Below are 21,386 nucleotides of genomic sequence, written 5' to 3' on the forward strand. Positions count from 1 at the left end.
GCAGAGGAACATAAAAGAGAATTGGCGTCATCCCAGCTCTGTAAGCTTTGGAACCAAATAGTTGAGAATGAGAAAGAGCCTGGACACACACATATACACAAAATACACAGACACTAACACACACGTAGGCAGCCTACTCATTTACATTCTCTAATTTGCAAACACACACCCACAATTAAAAACCTCCCAGCTAGCGATGTAGTTCAAAGTTCCCTCTGTTGGAAAGGGGAGGCTTTTTAAAGACCTGCGGGGGCAGGGCTACCGCGTGGACGGCACTGTCAATTTGCCTTTTATAGCTGCCCCGCACAGCTAGTTGGAGAGAGAGAGAGATAGAGTGAGTTTATTTCACTTTTGTTTATTATCTATTTCACTTGCTTTGGCAATGTAAACACATGTTTCCCATGCCAATAAAGCCCCTTGAATTGAATTGAATGGAGAGAGAGAGAGAGAGAGAGTAAAGGGCAGATGCAGAGGGAGGAAAAGAAGGATGCTGGTGCCTAATGGACTCGTCTTCTCACACAACACACACACTGGCCACGCTAACCACGGCCATGTGCAGGAAAGGGACATGAGGTTGCCCAAGCTTTGTTATTTCAACAATGCTTTGTCATTAGCTGGAGGTGTATGTGTGTGTGTTTGTGAAAGAGAGTTTAAGATGGCATGGAAGTGGTTTTCTTTATCCCCTTTGTGTGTATATGAATGCCTTTTACTGCGAGTGAGAATAATAGCTTTCCAGATACGTTGTTCTCTGTGTGTGGGTCTGTGTGTCAGTGTGCAAGTGCACATTCAGGCTAGTGTGTATTTAGAGAGAGAATGAGAGGGGGGTGAGAGAGGGGGAGTAGGGGTTAGTGGTTCAAGGCAAGCTATTGTAATGATGCGAGTTAGAAATGTGTGTACACAGTCGCTGTGAAGGTGCTGCCAGCTCTTGAGTCTGAATGTGAGAGAGGAGAAGGCTTTAGTTACATATTTTGTCCCTGTGATTCTGTGTTATAAAGGGACAAAAAGTGAGATACTCATTGTGTCAATATTCAACATAGAGAAAGAGAGAGTGAGAGTGGGTAGAGAGAGTGTGTGTGTGTGTGTGTGTGTGTGTGTGTGTGTGTGTGTGTGTGTGTGTGTGTGTGTGTGTGTGTGTGGAGGGTGGTTCAGCCCAGTATTTCTTCCCTGCAATTCTGTGTGAGCATTCAAGATTGAGAGAGAAAAAGTGAGGGAGAGAGTATGTGTGTGTGTTTCTGTGTGAGAGCATGAGTGAGAGACAGCAAGAGAAAAAGAGAGAGTGAGGGAGAGAGAGAGAGAAAGAGCGAGAGCGCTTTAGCCTGGCATTTCTTCCCTGTGCCTTTCAGCTCCTCTCCCCCTGAAGAAGGAGGCGTGTCCATTGGCCAGCAGTATAAATTCCAAGAGGAACCACTCGTGTAGAGCCATTCTCAGGAGCAACCCATTGCCCTGCACCCCATATGGAAGACGAAATTGCTACTCGACTTGAAAAACTTGATGCCCCTTCCCCTACACCTGGACATTGGCAAACCACAGACTTTTCTCTTTGCACTATAAGAGGCTTCATGGGCTCTGTGTGAATTCTACTTGAAGGGACAAAGACTCACCTAAATAGACCAGTGGACATTTGTTCTACTTCCCAACAAATAACCACTTTGTGCGACTCAAAGACGTAAAGACTTTCGTCGCATGGGAGAGCAAGGACTAGATATTTAGCATTCTTTGATCTACCTGCATTCTTTTTCTAACCTCCCAAACATCCTATAGGGCTAGGAAATCGAGCCTAAGAAACGGCGAGGTAAAACAGCGGGGACATTGTGTTCCAACTCCTGCCAAAACCCCTGCCATCCGAAACACCAAGCAGCAGGCAACATCAAAGACCAAACCCTCCAACCGCCTCCCTCCTCCTTACCCTCCAAAACTAAAGCAGAGACCAAACAGTTGTGGGTGAGAGAGCAGAGAAACAGAAGGAATACTAACAAACGAACTGCGGGAAAGTGCAAGAGAAATCGAGGGCAAAGATTTGAGATCACGCCTTCGGGACTGCCATGGTGCGAGGTCGCGGTGCGGCTATAGCGCCGCCCTGCTGGGGCCTGTGGGCAGTGGGTGCCCTTTCGCTGGCGACCTTGTGTCTGACGGAGGAGGCCATCCGCTGCCCCGTGTGCTCTGAGGAGCGGCTGGCCAGCTGCCAGCTGCCTGATGGCAGCTGCGAAGAGACGGTGAGGGAGGCGGGCTGCGGCTGCTGCCCCACCTGCGCCCTGGCCAAGGGGGTGCACTGCGGCGTCTACTCGCCCCGCTGCGGCACGGGGCTCCGCTGCTACCCACCGCGGAACGTGGAGAGGCCTCTCCACTCGCTCATGCATGGCCAGGGAGTGTGCAACGACGAGAGGGATGTGGAAGAGAACTCAGGTGAGACAATAGGGAAGGTGTGGGTTGCGGGATACCGGTATCTTTAACGCTTGTTCACTGATGTGGCTGTATGTGCAGGTGGCATCACTGGTGGTCACCCTTTGTTAAAAATGGGTGATGCATTATGTTATCCCACCTTCGTTTCTTCAGTTGTGGTCCGACTCTCCATATTGTATTTTAGGCTACTGTGCGCAACACTCTTAGTGGCGCACTGGCACGCCTACCCAGAATTAGGACACCTCAACAATAGCCTCAGTCGTTTTCCAGGTTAGTACTGTATATAATATGATGTAACTGTAAATCAAGCCTGGTGGACTGGTTGGTATCTCTCTCACACCCTCTCTTCCTCTCTCTCCCTCTCTCATGTTGGATCATAGCTGGTCCGGTTGGACCATAGGCACTTAAGAGGGCCAGGGTGCCGGGGCTGGGCCAGAGTGTTCTCTCCCTGCTCCCTGCTCTTACCTGAGCTGGGGAGGGTGTGGCAATGTGCTGCTTGTTTGCTCTAATCTCCGCTAAGCCTCGGCCCAGAGCACACACACCAGCTCTTCACGCATGGCCTGACCCGAGAGCAGACAGTCCCCCCCCGCTGTTTTGCGCCCGGCCGTACACAGTAAAAGGACACCTTCTGCCTTAGACAGAGCAGAAAAGCTATCGGTCAGAGAGAGAAGCACTGTGGGGATAGTATGGCTGGCCGTGTGTGTGTATGGAAATATCAAATCAAATGTCATTTGTCACATGCGCAGAATACAACAGGTGTAGACCCTACAGTAAAATGGTTACTTACAAGCCCTAACCAACAATGCAGTTTTAAAAAAGTAACAAATAATTAAAAAGCAGCATTAAAATAACATTAGCGAGGCCATATACAAGGGGTACAGGTACAGACAGAGTCAGTGTGCGCGGGCTCCGGTTAGTTGAGGTGCATGCAAGTGGAGTTATTAAAGTGACTATGCATAGATAATAACAGAGAGTAGCAGTAGTGTAAAAGGGGGGCAAAGCAAATAGTCTGGGTAGCCATTTGATTAGATGTTCAGGAGTCTTATGGCTTGGGGGTAGAAGCTTTTTAGAAGCTTCTTGGACCTAGACTTGGTGCTCCAGTACAGCTTGCCATCCTAGTCAGTCTATGTCTAGGGTGGCTGGAGTAAAAATTTGACAATTTTTAGGGCCTTCCTCTAACACTGCCTGGTATAGAGATCTGGATGTCAGGAAGCTTGGCCACAGTGTTGTATTGGTCCGTACGCACTACCCTCTGTAGTGCCTTGTGGTCGGAGGCCAAGCAGTTGCCGTACCAGGCAGTGATGCAACCATGTTCTCAATGATGCAGCTGTAGAACCTTTTGAGGATCTGAGGACCCATGCCAAATATTTTCAGTTTCCTGAGGGGAAATAGGTTTTGTTGTGTCCTCTTGATGACTGTCTTGGTGTGCTTGGACCATGTTAGTTTGTTGGTGATGTGGACACCAAGGAACTTGAAGCTCTCAACCTGCTCCACCATAGCCCCTTTGATGAGAATGGGGGTGTGCTCGGTTCTCCTTTTCCTGTAGTCCACAATCATCTCCTTTGTCTTGATCACGTTGAGGGAGAGGTTGTTGTCCTGTCACCACATGGCCAGATCTCTGACCTCCTCCCTATAGGCTTTCTCGTCGGTGTCGGTGATCAGGCCTACCACTGTTGTGTCATCGGCAAACTTAATGATGGTGTTGGAGTCGTGCCTGGCCATGCAGTCATGAGTGAACAGGGAGTACAGGAGAGGACTGAGCATGCACCCCTGAGGGTCCCCCTCGTTGAGGATCAGCATGGCGGATGTGTTGTAACCTACCCTTACCACCTGGGGGCGGCCCGTCAGGAAGTCCAGGATCCAGTTGCAGAGGAAGGTGTTTAGTCCCAGGGTCCTTAGCTTAGTGATGAGCTTTGAGGGCACTATGGTGTTGAATACTGGGCTGTAGTCAATGAATAGCATTCTCATATAGGTGTACCTTTTGTCCAGGTGGGAAAGGGCAGTGTGGAGCGCAATAGAGATTGTAATGGTGTTGATGTGAGCCATGAAAAGCCTTTCAAAGCACTTCATGGCTACAGACGAGTGCTACGGGTCGGTAGTCATTTAGGCAGGTTACCTTAGTGTTCTTGGACGCAGGGACTATGGTGGTCTGCTTGAAACATGTTGGTATTACAGACTCAGACAGGGAGAGGTTGAAAATGTCAGTGAAGACACTTGCCAGTTGGTCAGCGCATGCTCTGAGTACACATCGTGGTAATCCGTCTGGCCCTGCGGCCTTGTGAATGTTGACCTGTTTAAAGGTCTTACTGGAAAGCGTGATCACATTTCCGTGCTCTGTGTGTGGGTTTGTATATGTATGCATGTGTTTTTGCGTGTGTGTTCAGTGTATGTGTGTGTGTGTGTGTGTGTGTGTGTGTGTGTGTGTGTGTGTGTACGTACACTATATATACAAAAGTATGTCACCCCTTCAAATTAGTGGATTTGGCTATTTCAGCCACACCCGTTGATGACAGGTGTATAAAATCAAGCTCACAGCCATGCAATCTCCATAGACAAACATTAGCAGTAGAATGGCTTTACTGAAGAGCTCAGTGACTTTCAACAGGGCATGTCATAAGATGCCACATTTCCAACAAGTCAGTTCGTCAAATTTCTGGCCTGCCTAGAGCTGCCCTGGTCAACTGTAAGTGCTGTTATTGTGAAGTGGGAATGTCTAGGAGCAACAACGGCTCAGCCGCGTTGTTGCACAAAGTGAGGTCCAGAGAGAAATTATTTGTTGAGATCGGTGTGTAAGAACTTGAATGGCCTGCACTGAGCCCTGACCTCAACCCCATTGACCACCTTTGGGATGAATTGGAACGCTGACTGCGAGCCAGGCCTAATCGCCCAACATCAGTGCCCGACCTCACTAATGCTCTTGTGGCTGTATGGAAGCAAGTCCCTGCAGCAATGTTCCAACATCTAGTGGAAAGTCTTCCCAGAAGAATGGATGCTGTTATAGCAGCAAAGGGGGGACCAACTCCATATTAATGCCCATGATTTTGGAATGAGTTTTCAAACGAGCAGGTGTCCACATACTTGTGGTCATGTAGTGTCTGTGTCAGTGTGAACTGAATGTGAATGTGTGAGAATGCATTATAAGTGTATTTGTATAAATTTGTGAGTGCATGCATTTGTGTATTGATGTAGCTGCAGTATATGTGGGCGTATGCACCATATGTGTGAATGTATGTCCATCTCTGTGTGTATCCTGTTATCGATCTCAGCATGTTAATACGTGGTCATGCGTGTGTGTGTTGTATTGCAGGGAACTGTATGTGCGTGCGTGTGTGTGCGTGCGTGTGTGTGTGGGTGGGTGTGTGTGTTTAACAAGAGGAGGTAATAAAAGCTGCCTGTCTGCCTGTATGAAATTACTCTGTAATGGAGTGCTGCCAGTCTCAGGCTATTAGAGCTCTCTGCAATCAGTAATTCATTCTCACTCTCTTCATGGCCCCATTCCTTCTCCTCTTCGCTGGCACTGCAAGATGTCTGACTGACTGACTCCTCTTTTACTGGAGATGTCTTGTTCATTTCCCTCTGCAGACATCTTGATACAACTCCTGTCTTTCCCCTCTCTCACGGTAGTCACATTCTTCTTCCTACTGCAGCAGCAGAGGTCTGGTTCCACTTTAACATCTAATACTGCATGGCTTATCTGCTATTCCTGTTCCATCATATTCTTCAGATTGCAGCAGATGATACTGTTCCTGCTTTTTAATTCTTCCTCTCTCCCCTTCCAAAGCAGGGGGAACTCGTAGGCCGTTTTTCATGGTGGCGATTTCCATTATGCCAAAGAAGTTTAGTAGCGATCGTAAAAACGTACCGCGAACGAAGCTATTCACTCGTTTGTTCCAGATCTCATCCACACTGATTGTTCCAACATCGCTTCTTCTACCAGCACCGCCGCTGCCGGGACCTCCAAAGGGTATCGGTAATGAAGGTGAACTATCTCCCAGTTCCAAGCAGCACAGCAAGGCAAGACTTTGGACAGACTTGAACAACCCTCAACTTCCAGGCTTCGTCTGACATGGCACTCTATTCTCAGGGCTCTGGTCAAAAGTAGTGCTCTGCTTTAGGGAGAATATGGTGCCATTTTGGATGCACTTCCAGAGACCCAAGTCTCCAGTCGTCTCCAGCACTACTGCATCAGTTTCCCCCTGGGCCTGGGTGACTTGCTGCTCCCCCCCTGCCCTGGAGCGCATCGCCCACCGTCCAGCTCTGCTGCATCAGTTTCCTCCTGGGCCTGGGTGACTTTCTGCTCCTCTCCCCCTGCCCTGGAGCGCATCGCCCACCGTCCAGCTCTGCTGCATCAGTTTCCCCCTGGGCCTGGGTGACTTGCTGCTCCTCCCCCCCCCTGCCCTGGAGCGCATCGCCCACCGTCCAGCTCTGCTAGGATGAGCTCATCGGCACGCTTGCTGCCAGAGCAGAAATGAGAGCCTTCTGCTCTGTGCGAGGCCAGCCTAGGTTAGGCCAGCACATAGCGTGACTAAACGGAATCAGAGACAGGGGGAAAGCTGTTTAGTGCATGATAAAAGGTTGACTGTCTTGGTTTTGGTTCTGCATGGCTCAATCTGGCTGAACGTTTTTCCCTAAACATTGTTTACTGACTGACTTCCCCATCCCCACCATTGTGTTGTCTGTTTGAGGTGAGCAGCGCTGAAGCAGAAGTGGGCTAAAGTGTGAATGTTCAGCGGTTTGGGAGTTCTAGTAAACTCTCTCGACAAGATAGGGGGTGTCAGAGATTGATGAAATGCTAAATGGTGTCGAAATGTTTGGATGTTTTGTTCTCAGTGTTCTGGAATCCCACTATCCCAGTGTTGAGCTTTGGTTGACCCCCTGGGTCCTGTCATGAAGGAAAGTACCCCCCCCAACGTAGCCCTACTCAATAAGTCTTACATCAACACTTCGGTGCAGCGCCTTTGAAACCTCATGCGCCAGAGAGACAGGAAGAAAAGGGAAAGAGAGAGAGAGAGAACAGAGAGAGGGAGGAAGAGAGAGGGAGGAAGAGAAAAACCCAAGCCACAAGTATATGAGTTCCTTTGTGGCACATTTGCCGGGTTTATCCATTATTAAACCGAGGGGTACATCTCCTTGAGACGCTTCCCACACTGCCCCAGACCTAGCAACAGTGAACATGTCTGATAAAAATAGAATCGTTTTTTTTTTTTTTTTTTAATGGAACAGATTCCCAAAGAAAAGGACACCGTAGGGGGAAGGTGTATGACTGATCCTGAATTGACAGTAGGTGTACAGATGACTTGCTACCATCAAGCAGCAGTCCCAGAGACTGAGATGTTGCCTCATATCCCGATGAAACGGTCAATACTCAGAATATAACATTTTCATATGTTTTGTCAATAAACATTTCCCAAAGCTAGCCTGCCATTTCCATGGACCGACGCACAGACCATTTAAATCTGAGGAATACATGTCCAGATTCAATCTACTGTGCGCATTCTGTTACTTTCCTTCAAGTTCAAAGCTACAGTATTTCGGAAACTCAATTTCCATAGCAACTGCAAGCACTGGAGTACATTCTGCATCTTATCATGTCCTGCACGTCTAATGCAGTTCCTTAATAACTGATTCTTAGAAACGCTCTCTCAATCCTAATTCTTAGAAATCATTATGAGGGCTTGGAATCCATTCCAGCATTCCGACTGGGTCTCCTTTGGTGTCATATTCAAATGCTTCACGAACCTTTTAAACTCGGACATGTAATAGTATTCACAAGCAGATACAGATGTCAATGGAAATGTCATTACTGGAATGAGGTGTTGCGAATGCCGTTCACGCGGGTGGTAAGCTGAAAGGAGCCACATGTGTCTGATGCACAGTATGAATCTGCATTTTAGGCAGGCCCGATCAGTGGCACTTCTAGTCAGCCATCTGTTCTTGTCAACCATCCCACAACTCCTGTTCTTCTTACGATGTGAGGAAAACACTTGTCTGTGTGCTCACTGGAATGATGAAACTGATTCAATCATTTCTCTGTGTTGGGGAAACAAATTGCAGATGTCCCTGATGGCATGTTTTGGTCCTTATTATTTGCTTACTTTGGGTATTTATCCCATTTGTACAGCTGGGCTTTCTGCAGCAGAACTCAGTAAATGTGATTCGCTAATTGATCCCTCCATGGAACCATGGATTTAGGACCCCCTCCTGGTGTTGGAGCTGTGGAGACAGAGATACACAAACAAACCAACTGGCGCTGAGTAACAACACAGAGCGACGATGAGCTAGCTGGCCGTCAAATTCAAATACGCCTAATCCTCGGAGCCCAGTGAAATAAAAGTCCCTCGTAAACTGTGTGAGTTCATGTGTGAACGTATTAAACAGCAACCGCTCCCATCATGCTTTGTTTGGAAACATCCCATGTAAACACTTAAATCACAAACATCTGGCAGGGGAACATCTGGCAGGGGAACATCTGGCAGGGGACTCAGCCCATGGTGCATTGTTTGAACAGTCGCTCATTAATTTTGAATTAAGCCTGTTGTCTGTATTTACGCGCGGTTTGCACACTAGAGACTCAAATATACTGCAATCAAAATGTGCTTAATCACTGCGAGCAGTGTTACTATTGGCATGAGTCGTGTGTTGCTGTAATGTTTTATGTTGTATTTTGGTGCATGATCCTGTTTTGTGGGATATTCTTACTGTACACGAGCAAAAACAACCCAAACCAACCAGTAATTATGGTTCAGTTCTTATTTCATGGATAATTCATTTTGGCCTACTTTTGTGGGGTACCTACCTCTATTTATGGCTGCTCTATGGTTTAAGCAGAGAAGTAAAATGGACGTTTAAGAAAAAAAAGGGGAAGGGTAGTTGAGCACAACCCTTTTTATTGTAATAATGTCCACATGTATTATTATACAGTATAGAAATATGCCACACAAAGCACTATGGACCAATAAACTTAAAATACACCCCAAAAGTGGAGGGTAACACTTTAGTTAAACAGATTGTACACATTCTTGCTAATGCCAGCTTACATATAGAACAAAGAGTTGACATAGGCTATGCAGTGGGAGACAACTTGTGTCAAACGTGCACTATCTACATTCAAGCGTGCCAAACGCCCACTGTCTCCTCACCCAGATTTCCACTGATGCAATGGCGGCTGACGATAAGCATCTCGCTAGCTGACATACTATAATGCTATATAGTGTAACAAAGTCCAGCCTACGGAGCCAGACATGTCCCCCAGGACAGTGTTGAGACTAGTACACATGCTCCATCCAGACTCCCAGTGACAGCTGCAACTGGAACAGTGGAGTTCCATGCCACCCTCTGAACCTCTGTGGGCTGGGAGTGGGAACACACCACCAACATTCCCTAGCAAACACCTCACTGGAGGACGGTTAAGTCAGAGGAAATGACTGAAAAATGGTTTGCAACTCGGTCGGTTGTAGACTAGTCTGCACTAATTCAATGATATGACGGAAGATGACGATGGTTTGAGGGATCCTGCAGCTCTTGAACACACATTAACTTTACGCGAACCTCCCGGGTTGACATGTTCATGGCCTTTGGTTTTTAAACGTTGTCAAAACAGAGGGAAATGTTAGAGCCTTCATCAGAACAGTCTTAAAATCGAGTCTTTCTTTATCTTGGCTATGCACCTGTGGCTGGGGTTGGATCCGAGTGCATACTGCACACTGTCCGTACTTGTGTTCTTCGTCATAACTCTTGACAAAGGAATCTAGCTGAAATGGTTTTGGCCCTGGGTTTTTTTTCTTCTGTTTGTTTAACATGATACTTTTTCTTATTAAAAGAAGATTATACTTGGATTTTTTTTCCTGGAGTGCATCCCACCCTTTTTATTCCTCATCACAGCAGCCTGCCTTGTGCCTTAGCCTGCCTGTGTTTGAAACTGAGATGTTGATACAATCCTCCTGAAACCACACAACGAAGCAGCAGCTTCCTCCCCGGAGAACAGGAGGTGGCAGCAAACAGGACATGGCACCCCTGACCCACTTTTAAATAACTTTGGGCTTGTATGAAATGGCACTCCAAAAGTGCATGGATTCGGCAAACCGCTAAATGGCAAAAGAGGGAAAGAACAACTTATGGGGAGACGGGAAAACAGCTGAAGTCGTACTGGGTCTGGAAAAAAGTGCCGATGAGTAAGGCCAACGGAAATATACAAACCCCCGGTCAGCAGAGCACAGCTTGTCAATCAACTTCAGAGCAACTCCCTCACCTCAACCTCACGTACAGAGGTGTGGTATAGAAATGTAAACCTCTCGTCTCATTACTAAAATATGACTAGAAAAGCTAATGGCAAAGCCCTTTACCCCAAGTCTGAAACAGACAAAGGTCACCTTACCTCATGAGTAGGCTTGTCTATCCGTTGTTCAATAGCAAAAATAACTTCACAACAAAACCTGTTGAAAGCTAATTGCTATTTAATCCTAATTACAGAGTGAATTACCTTGGAAAACGTGGAAAGGTCAGAGAGGGCAATGCAGAAGATCGGACTATGAGAGAAAGTAGGTTCCCAGAAGCAACTGGTATTACGCCACACTGATGTGAGACACCATTCGTGCTTTGATCTTTCCAGTGATCTGGCAGAAAAAGCTCAAGGCAGCACTTAAACCCAGGCTCTGGGTGCTATGGTTGCAGTGCCAATCCATGAAAGGTCACAGGTCACAAGCAAAACAGCAAAGAACAGTTGGTGGGGGAAAACGTTGTTTGGGTTTTGCCAACCAACCCTGCAAAGGCCACAGGTGAACAGTCAAGCCAGAACAAAACAGCTGTAAATCTCTCCACACTCCATACCTTTGCCCACCGGCACCTTTTGACACTGCAAAATACCCTCTTCCAATCTCCATCTGGCACAGTGAGGGTTTCTTTTGCTGTAGGGGAGGTGGAGGGGTGGAGGGGGGCAGTTTCCTTAGGAAACAGCTGGCTGCCTGCAGGGCCAAAGAACTGGAGGATTGTTGCAAGGTAAATGTGGCACAGGCCACAATGGGTAGGCAGGCAGTGAGGAGAGAGGGGGTGGTCATTTCAAATGCATCAATAGCTCTCCTTGGCAGAAGTGTGGTGCCAGTGGTTAAAGGAAGACCAAGAGAGCTGAAGTCCAAATTGAGATTACTGTACTTTACCCCCCTGAGTGGGAACATCACTGTTTGTCCTTGATGCTAAGCCCGGTTGTTAGCCTACAATTCCCCATTGTGTTTTCATCAAATCAAATGTTATTGGTCCCATACACATATTAATGGAAAGGTAGCTCTGTGTCGGTATGACAACGTTTGCTTTGGGTCAGATCAGTAATATGCTGTAAATTTGGTACATTAAATTATATATTTTCATGCAATCAACAAATTGCGTAAAGCCTCTGAGAGGCAGTATAATTTACAGAGAAGCCTGTCAAAAATGGCATGGTCTATTGTTTTAACTCTTGTGTTGTGACACGTATGATTTGCGACTTTGTACGGGTTGGGATTGCGAGTCTTTCATGTGTTGTGTAGGTTGTAGCTCCAGAGGTTTCCCTTGTAAAAGAGGTCTCTTGACATTGATAGGACTTACTGGATAAATAAAGGTTTAAATAAAAAGTCTGTGACTTGTAGTGCTGTGACTCAATGGTAACTCTTGTGTCCCCACAGCGATGGACAGACAGGATGAGATCATCCCTGATCACCCAAATAACAGTAACATCCGCTGCAGTCCCCAGGACAAACGCTGCATTCAGAAGACCCTGGCCCGCCACCCCGCCAAATCCACCAATCAGAGAAGCAATAACGCCAGGGAGGACCCAAAGGCTGCCCTGGTGAGCGCACCAACCACCGTTCACCTCCGTATAAGAAAAGATTACACATAAAGATTACGTATAGGAAAACATTACATATGCACATTTAAAGTATTTGAGCAGGTGCTGGATGTAAAAAATAATGTCACCCCATAACCTTCAACTAGAGTCTAATGGAGTCTAGTTACTAGACCGACGCAGGTCTAACAGGTGTTTTCAATTACTATTTTACAGATCAAAATCCATGAGTTTAGCAGTTAGATTACAAACGACATGTAACCTATTCGTTATTTGCAGCCATCAACATTTCATGGTCATGTCATGAAACGTAACCCAGGTGTTCACTGAAATCAACAACAAAGGGTAGTATAAAACTGTTTACCATTTCCAGATACCTACATGGACGTATATGACCATACATGGGCGTACATTTCCAAACATCTACATGGGCCGCACTAGCCTGAGTACCAGTCTGTTTAGCTAACGTTCCACTCCTTATTCTCCGTTTCATTTGCCAAAGATTGGCATGACAGGAGTGGCAAGGAGCGGAATGATAGCTGAACAGATTTACAACTAATTCCACTGGTCGTCCTCAGGCTCCATGTCGTGCTGAGCTGCAGAGAGCGCTGGACCGACTGGTGTCTAACACTCGCACTCACGAGGATCTCTACAGCATCCCCATACCCAACTGTGACAAGAACGGAGACTTCCATGCCAAGCAGGTTTGTCGACTGACAAGTAGTCATTATCCCACTGTTATCTATATTATGCACTATTCAGGAAGTACTCCTTGACATACTCCAAAACGGCACCTTATTTATTCCTTATATAGTGCACTACTTTTAACCAGAGCCATATTGAGCACTACCAAAAAAGTAGACCACTATAAGGAATATCGTGACATTTTGGATGCAGACATTTATCCAGGTAGTCTGTGGAGAAGGTCTTTAGCAAGCGAGATCCGATCACCTATCATTCACTCGGTCTGGCATCAGACAGGCACATGCGAACACACTACGCAAACAATCCCCTCTAACTTCGACACTGCTCTATTAGCCAAAACACAACATGTCTGTGTAACAGCATTGTTTTACGTGAGCATTTTCTCCTGCCAAGCCTCTACATCTACAGACAAGCAGTGATTTATCAAAGAAAATCCAAGCTGAACCGTCTACATACAACACAGTGGTTAACCTGAAATGGTTGACAGTAATCGCTTCATTGCTGGGATAGATGTCATTAGCTTTTCGAAGCAATTATTTCTTGTTATGTCTGAAATGGGCGACTTTGTAGATAAGACCGGGACGAATCTGAGAACACGGAGCTAGATATGGCTCGTTGCTCTGTGGAGCTGAATACGCTACGAAGCAACAGGCGTAGCAGAGTCAGTCAGTGGTAAAAGTCTTACCCTGCCAAGGGCATCAGAGTCTGGGGTCAGGCTTGATTGTGTAACACAGTTAAAGTACCCTTGTCTGCTCGGTATAGTGTGTAAAAGGCATCTGTTTACTGTTTATCTATAATTGCATTGTGGTAGAGCTTTTACGGCACCCCTTGTGAGCATAACTAAGGTTATGAGAGGTCATCAGGCATCTTTTCATTGCACAGGAGGAATCTCAATAGGAAAGTTGAGCCAAGCTGATGGGGTGTTTCAAAACCACCCAAGGTTAAGTACAGAAATGTATCACTCAGTGGTTATGATTCATACAACTTTGAGTTTCTATTCAATTGCTTCATATTCACACTGGTGAGAATGAGGGGCTTGAGAGAAAGTTATTCACTAAGGGAACAATGTCAAATATAACAGTGGTTTGATTTTTCAGGTACCTCAGGTTTGACATTTAAGGTACCTTAAAGATGGAATCCGCAGTAGGGGGTAAACATTGCCACTGGCCGCCCTACCACCGTTGTTATTGTTTTGGTTTCCGAGCTGAGGAGAGTCGTGCAGCATGGTGAAAAAAAAATGATTGCAGTACATATTGCTCTCTTCTATCGTGCGCGCAATGATGTCCGAGGATGACAAAAAGTGTTTGGTGTTTGCAGTAACTTCTTCGTTGTTGTAATATCCCAAACGGACGTGGCTCTTTCACCACGAAGTAATCCAGCTTTAAGGGACCTAAGTGCTATTAAGAAACTGCAATACCTTATGTCAGAGTTCCTGTGGTTTTCTGAGCCAAGTTTTCTGAGCCAAACGTATATATTTCGTTGTTGGACATAAAATACTATAGAATGCATACATAGAGAGGTGATCGTATCATAATGTAATCAAGGTTTGAAATGATTCTGTTTTTGTCAAATAGTATATCTGTTTGAGATTCTTGCGGCCAATTTGCAGTGTACAAAATATTTATAACTATTTTCCAGCCTCCGACGATCCTTTCAAAGAAAAATCGGCACACGGCTGAATGCATTTAGGCACCATACCTGATGCCATGTATCTGTATCATATGCTTATCATGCAATAAGTGCCATTTGGCTTGTGACTGATACCTGTCTGGTTTCTTGTGTCTAACAGGTGTTTTCAATTACTATTTTACAGATCAAAATCCATGAGCTTAGCAGTTAGATTACAAACGACATGTAACCTATTCGTTATTTGCAGCCATCAACATTTAATGGTCATGTCATAAAACGTAACCCAGGTGTTCACTGAAATCAACAACAAAGGGTAGTATAAAACTGTTTACCATTTCCAGATACCTACATGGACGTATATGACCATACATGGGCGTACATTTCCAAACATCTAAAGTTGAAGTCGGAAGTTTACATACAACTTAGGTTGGAGTCATAAACTCGTTATTCAACCACTCCACAAATTTCTTGTTAACAAACTATAGTTTTGGCAAGTCGGTTAGGACATCTACTTTGTGCATGACAAGTAATTTTTCCAACAATTGTTTACAGACAGATTATTTCACTTATAATTCACTGTATCACAATTCCAGAAGGTCAGAAGTTTACATACACCAAGTTTACTGTGCCTTTAAACAGCATGGAAAATTCCAGACATTGATGTCATGGCTTTAGAAGCTTCTGATAAGGCAATTGACATCATTTGATTCAATTGGAGGTGCACCTGTGGATGTATTTCAAGACCTACCTTCAAACTCAGTGCCTCTTTGCTTGACATCATGGGAAAATCAAAAGAAATCAGCCAAGACCTCAGAAAAACATTTGTAGACCCCCACAAGTCTGGTTCATCCATGGGAGCATCCATGGGGGGATGGGGGGATGAATGTGGGGGGATGAATGTGGTACCTGAAGGTACCACATTCATCTGTACAAACAAGTAGAAACACCATGGGACCACGGAGCCATCATGCCGCTCAGAAAGGAGACACGTTCTGTCTTCTAGAGATGGTGCGAAAAGTGCATATCAATCCCAGAACAACAGCAAAGGACCTTGTGAAGATGCTGTAGGAAACAGGTACAAAAGTATCTATAGCCACAGTAAAACGAGTTCTATAACGACATAACCTGAAAGGCCGCTCAGCAAGGAAGAAACCACTGAGAAATGTCCTCTGGTCTGATGAAACAAAAATGTAACTTTTTGGCCATATTCTATCCTTATGTTTGGAGGAAAAAGGGGGAGGCTTGTAAGCCAAAGAACACCATCCCAACCGTGAAGCACGGGGGTGGCAGCATCATGTTGTGGGTGTGCTTTGCTGCAGGAGGGACTGGTGCACCTCACAAAGTAGATGCCATCCTGAATGAGGAAAATGATGTGGATATATTGAAGCAACATCTCAAGACATCAGTCAGGAAGTTAAAGCTTGGTCGCAAATGAGTCTTCCAATTGGACAATGACCCCAAGCATACTTCCAAAGTTGTGGCAAAATGGCTTAAGGATAACAAAGTCAAGGTATTGGAGTGGCCATCACAAAGCCCTGACCTCAATCCCATAGAAAATGAGTGGGCAGAACTGAAAAAGTGAGTTCGAGCAAGAAGGCCTACAAACCTGAAGCTTGTGGAAGGCTACCTGAAACGTTTGACCCAAGTAAAACAATTTAAAGGCAATGCTACCAAATACTAATTGAGTGTATGTAAACTTATGACCCACTGGGAATGTGATGAAAGAAATAAAAGCTGAAATAAATTATTCTCTACTATTATTCTGACATTTTACATTTTTTAAATAAAGAGGTGATCCTAACTGTCCTAAGACACCTAAGAATTTTTAGTAGGATTAAATGTCAGGAATTGTGAAAAACTGAGTTTAAATGTATTTGGCTAAGGTGTATGTAAACTTCTGACTTCAACTGTACATGGGCCAAACTAGCCTGGGTACCAGTTTGTTTAGCTAACGTTCCACTCCTTGCCAAAGATTAGTATGACAGGAGTGGCAAGGAGCGGAATGATCGCTGAACAGATTTACAACTAATTCCACTGGTCTTCCTCAAGCTCCATGTTGTGCTGAATTTTTCAGCGACAAAAATATATATTTCGTTGTTGGACATAAAATACTATAGAATCACCAGGAAATCAGCTCAAAATGATTCAATTTAGGAAATCTGTTCCCAAGTATTCCCATGCATACATAGAAAGGCGTATGTGATCGTATCACAATGTAATCAAGGTTTGAAATTATTCTGTTTTTGTCAAATAGTATGAACTAGTATATCATTTGGCTTGTGACTGATACCTGTCTTGTTTCCTGTGTCTACAGTGCCAGCCAGCACGTGACGGGCAGCGGGGAAAGTGCTGGTGTGTAGACCAGAAGACGGGCATGAGGCTGCCGGGGCCCCTGGAGCTGCGGGGGGAACTGGACTGCCACCAGCTAATGACTGCAACCATGAGAGAGTGAGGAGGGGACCGGCAGGGCCCCGGGGGGCCAGGGCTAGGGCTTAGGGCCAGCCAAATTCTACTGGTGCTGTTTAGTTACAACTATGGAAGGAAAGGACTTAACCCTAAAGCCCCACTTCACGTGAGGCTAACGGTACTTGCTTGATAAGAAAAAGATAAAAAGGAAACCATAGAATTTTGTTATTTTATTATTGTTTGTTTCCGTGTGTGAGTGTATGTCTGTATGCATCTTTTTGAGCACATGTGTGTATTTTACGATTCTGTGAAGTTGGGAAGATGCTCTTGCTTTAAATAACAGGTGGCAAACAACAGGCCCCCAAATAAAAGTGTTGTAATCATTCTTCTCAAAACAGGACGTTGGTTTTGTATAGTTCAGTTGAACTCTGATTTCCATCTCTTAGCATCTTTGAAAAAAAAAAACATAAAACCTTATCGCATGAGTTAAGTGTCCTAACATTGCTCAACATCGACCATTCAGCAGCAGCTGTAGAAAATAATGAATATTGGGAGTGTGTGTGAGAGAGAGAGAGAATTACCAATTGATAATAAGCCGCAGCTTTTCACAACATTTGGAGACCTAGTGAAAAGAGAGATTACTTTTGAAAGAATAAACTGTACCTCTGAGAGGAGCCCAGAATAGATGTGCTTTACCGCTACCCCCCCCCCTTCGTTCCCTCCTCTCCGCTTCCCCCCATTCTCTTTGACTGGGAGCTCTCTCTCTGGCTTATTTGTCCAGGGGGACTGGCATCATAGCTGGGCTCGGGACTCTGTACACTGCTGATAGGATAATCTTGTTTCTCCAGCTGGGGCTAAAGTGCTAAGACGCCAGTGCTGCTGCTCTCATGTTTGTATGAATATGCTTCTATATACAGGATTTCTTTCCAACCAAGAGACTGCTTGTTGGCAGTATTGTGTCGTTTATAGTGGTGCTATACACTCATTGTGCCAAAAATGTTTTTTTTTTCTTCCCCCTGTGCTTTTTGAGGGGGATTGTTTCTTCAGAAGGAGACAGAGATACAAACTCCCAGATTTGGGGGACAATCTTAGAATAGCCTAAATGTGTGACTGACCACAAATACTGTCTAGCTGTCACACAAATATCTCCAAGTTTTTATACTACATTGATGAAATAAAACATACAACTAAATACACAGATATCAGTGGGAGCATTACTATAGTTAACCGCCTGACTGTTTCATGGACTAATGTAGTGACTTTGCATGATTGTAGCATGTGTGGCTAGTGAAAACTCCGTAAGAGAAGAGGACTTAATGACTGCATGATGAAAAAACACACTCTAGACATCCTTTGTAATTGCTAGCTAGTTGAAATGTTTGGAGAAACATCAGATGTCTATATAATAACATTAGCAACCTCACAGAGAGATAGCATCATGGTCATACATGGACTCCCTCCAGTATAAATAAGTGAACATCCTTGACTTGTACTCTGGCAGAGCCAGTTATCAGGTTTGACATCATCGATGAAGCAGTATATGAGCAAAGGAATCATTGATTTGTATTATTATGTTGACAAACTTACTGGTGCATCATACTTTACATACCTTCCACATATACTACGTGGACAAGACTGTTAACATCCCTACAGCGATTTGATTGTACTGTATTGCAAATGGGTGGAAAAGATCATGATTGGTTCCTTCGGAATATGATCTATGATGTGATTGGTTGATTGACTGACTCAGGCTAAACCTGTGGACCACAGGGAGTACAGGAGAGAAGACGACCCTTGAATACAGGACAGTCTGATCAGTGAGTTCAGTGAGGTCGGTCGTTTGTCATTTCTAGAAACGGATGGTGCACTTAATCCTCCCCTGAGAGAGTTGGGTTACTAATTGACTCCAGGAAGGATTCATCTCGCCTGGACATTCATTATTGGTGTTAACAGTACACTGGCACAGTTAGCTTCATGTAGAGGCGAGGGGACAGTGCCGAGGGGGTAAACCAGACGGACGTGGGCAGCAGTTGTCCTGATTCCTCTTTCAAGAACTGAAAGAAGAGTGCAGAACAGGTTGTCTGAAAACTGACTCCTACAAATGATAGGCAGCTCTTTTTGTCAGCAGAGATGTGAGTAGATAGACTAGAGGGAGAGGGAATAGAGACCGTGTGAGTGATAGAGCGCTAGAGAGTCCAAGCTACATTGGGATTGCACTGATTTGCTCTCACAAAGCCACATTGTGTCTGTAAGGCACACAACTTTTACCATTCACTCTTTCTCTCACATACCCCTCTGGTTTGACAGAGGAGCCTAGAAGTCATTCAAGGCCTTTCCTCTGGCTGTTATCCAGAGCAGCAGAACACATACTGTAGCATGTCCAACTAAGCCCAACATAGCAACGCCCTTCATCACGGTTGTGCTGTCATTGCTACCTACCATGGGTAGTAAATGTTGGGACAGAAACATCTTATTTCATTAGGCAACATTGAACATTCACACCTCCCAGCCTGAGGACAAAGTAGATAGAAAACCAGCTGTATTACATTGCCATTCAGAATCACAATATCAAAGACATTTGGGTCAATGTGTGACATGACCTGACATGAGCCGGGCCAAAGACAATTATTGCGGACTTAGCCAACTGTACTGTATCTGTAACTTGCTTCCTTGTAAAAAATATATATATATAATAAAAAAAACTGCCAAAGTTATCCAAAGGATCTATGGGATATTGTATGTTAATACTGTTGTAGTTTACCTAGCAGTCCCTCAATCGATGACTTATCTTCTGAACTTATTACTAACCTGTAGACATTTACTTAACCTACATATGGTAAACTTTGACCAAAACTGTGACCAAACAAACAAACATCCCCGGTGGGCTAGTTGAACCGACATCCAGTTTTGCCTGCTTCTGGGTCATTAACCGTGAAACGGAGCCTCTTGATGATCACTAATAGTTCATATTAGCTTTTTCTCCAATAGACAAGTCCCTAAAGTGTATTTTTGGCTCTCTGAGGCTATTCAATGAAACGGGATGCTCTTACTTTCCGCCACATTCCACCATGACATCCACTATTCCCCTAGACTACATAAGAGCAGTTCCACCCCAGCAGCCCCCAATGAAAAGTCCATCTTCAAAAAGCTGGTCATATTTTAATTGTCATTGTAAAAATTCCTTATTCTTAACTGTTATCACACATCATTTCAACAAAGCTACTGATGTCATTCCCAACTAGAAAGACATAGGAAATGGTATTAAGGAAGGAGGATATACTGTAGCTGATGAGTTGATTGTATTCCAAACACAATGAAGTGACATAAACAATGAAAGGCATCCCCAAAGATGTTATGAGCGAAGGTATTTTGAGGCATGAAACCACAAAAACTATAGGAGTGCTTTGTGTACATTACATTGTATTCCCTTGTCATGTACTGAAGAACACTATACATAAGTCTAAGGCCTTATCTTTACAAGCAGGCTGTCATTGTAAATAAGAATTTGTTCTTAACTGACTTGCCTAGTTACAGTAAATAAAGGTTTAAAAAGTCACATGGGTCATACAGTAGAACATTCCATTTCTGTGCTACTGTAGATATTATCTCTAGGTAAAATAGTGCTATTTTTCAAGTCAATGGTCCTGGTTTTCCTTTTGGATCCAAGACCTTCGGTGTTTAATTTACATTAAACTGTGTATACTTACACTATATTACTTGATCTCTAACTTTTGCTCTACTGTCTTTGTATTTCTGAGGGATATTCCTGTTTGCCTTGGACTTTACCTGTTAATTCTACTGTAAAAAGATTCAAAATAACTTTTGCATGTGTAGCCTAGCTATATACTGGGTTTAAACATGTCAAGATCTTGTATGTGTGGTCCAGAACAGGGCCATGCTTTACAAACATTGAAGAACACGCAGCAAGAATTTGTGCTTGTTATGGAATAATAATTTGGTTATTAGTAAAATGTTTACTCTATGAGAGAATTGTATACATTGTATTAGATCGAATGAAATCATAAACGTGTAGCATCTGATCTCTCGCCTGATTCTTTTCCTCTCTAAACGGCTGCATGGCATATAAAATATTCCACCACACAGGAGATACTGATGTGGCAGGTAGCCTAGTGGTTAGAGTGTTGGACTAGTAACTGAAAGGTTGCAAGCTCAAATCCCCAAGCTGACAAGGTAAAAATCTGTTGTTCTAAACCTGAACAAGGCAGTTAACCCATTGTTCCTAGGCCATCATTGAAAATAAGAATTTGTTCTTAACTGACTTGCCTAGTTAAATAAAATACTGAGTTCAGGGAAAGTGCATACTGTGTTAAGTGTAGGCCATACATTGCACAAGAACTGAGGGTGCACTTCTAAACGGGTTGTTTCTATCATTATGTCTGGACCATCAAAGGCTAAGAAAAACATAATCTCA

General features: G+C 44.5%; 1 protein-coding gene across 1 annotated transcript; it reads left to right on the forward strand.

The window, feature by feature from the left end:
* Positions 1 to 1,249: 1,249 nt before the first annotated feature.
* Positions 1,250 to 20,994, forward strand: LOC112264405 (insulin-like growth factor-binding protein 4). Its single transcript, XM_024440996.2, has 4 exons — positions 1,250 to 2,403; positions 12,054 to 12,217; positions 12,793 to 12,918; positions 16,863 to 20,994. Exons 1-4 carry the CDS (start codon positions 2,043 to 2,045, stop codon positions 16,998 to 17,000), a joined length of 789 nt encoding a protein of 262 aa, XP_024296764.1. The 5' UTR covers positions 1,250 to 2,042; the 3' UTR covers positions 17,001 to 20,994.
* Positions 20,995 to 21,386: the final 392 nt, after the last annotated feature.

The sequence above is a fragment of the Oncorhynchus tshawytscha genome, linkage group LG02 (assembly GCF_018296145.1).
Source record: "Oncorhynchus tshawytscha isolate Ot180627B linkage group LG02, Otsh_v2.0, whole genome shotgun sequence".
Classification (NCBI taxonomy): Eukaryota; Metazoa; Chordata; class Actinopteri; order Salmoniformes; family Salmonidae; genus Oncorhynchus; species Oncorhynchus tshawytscha.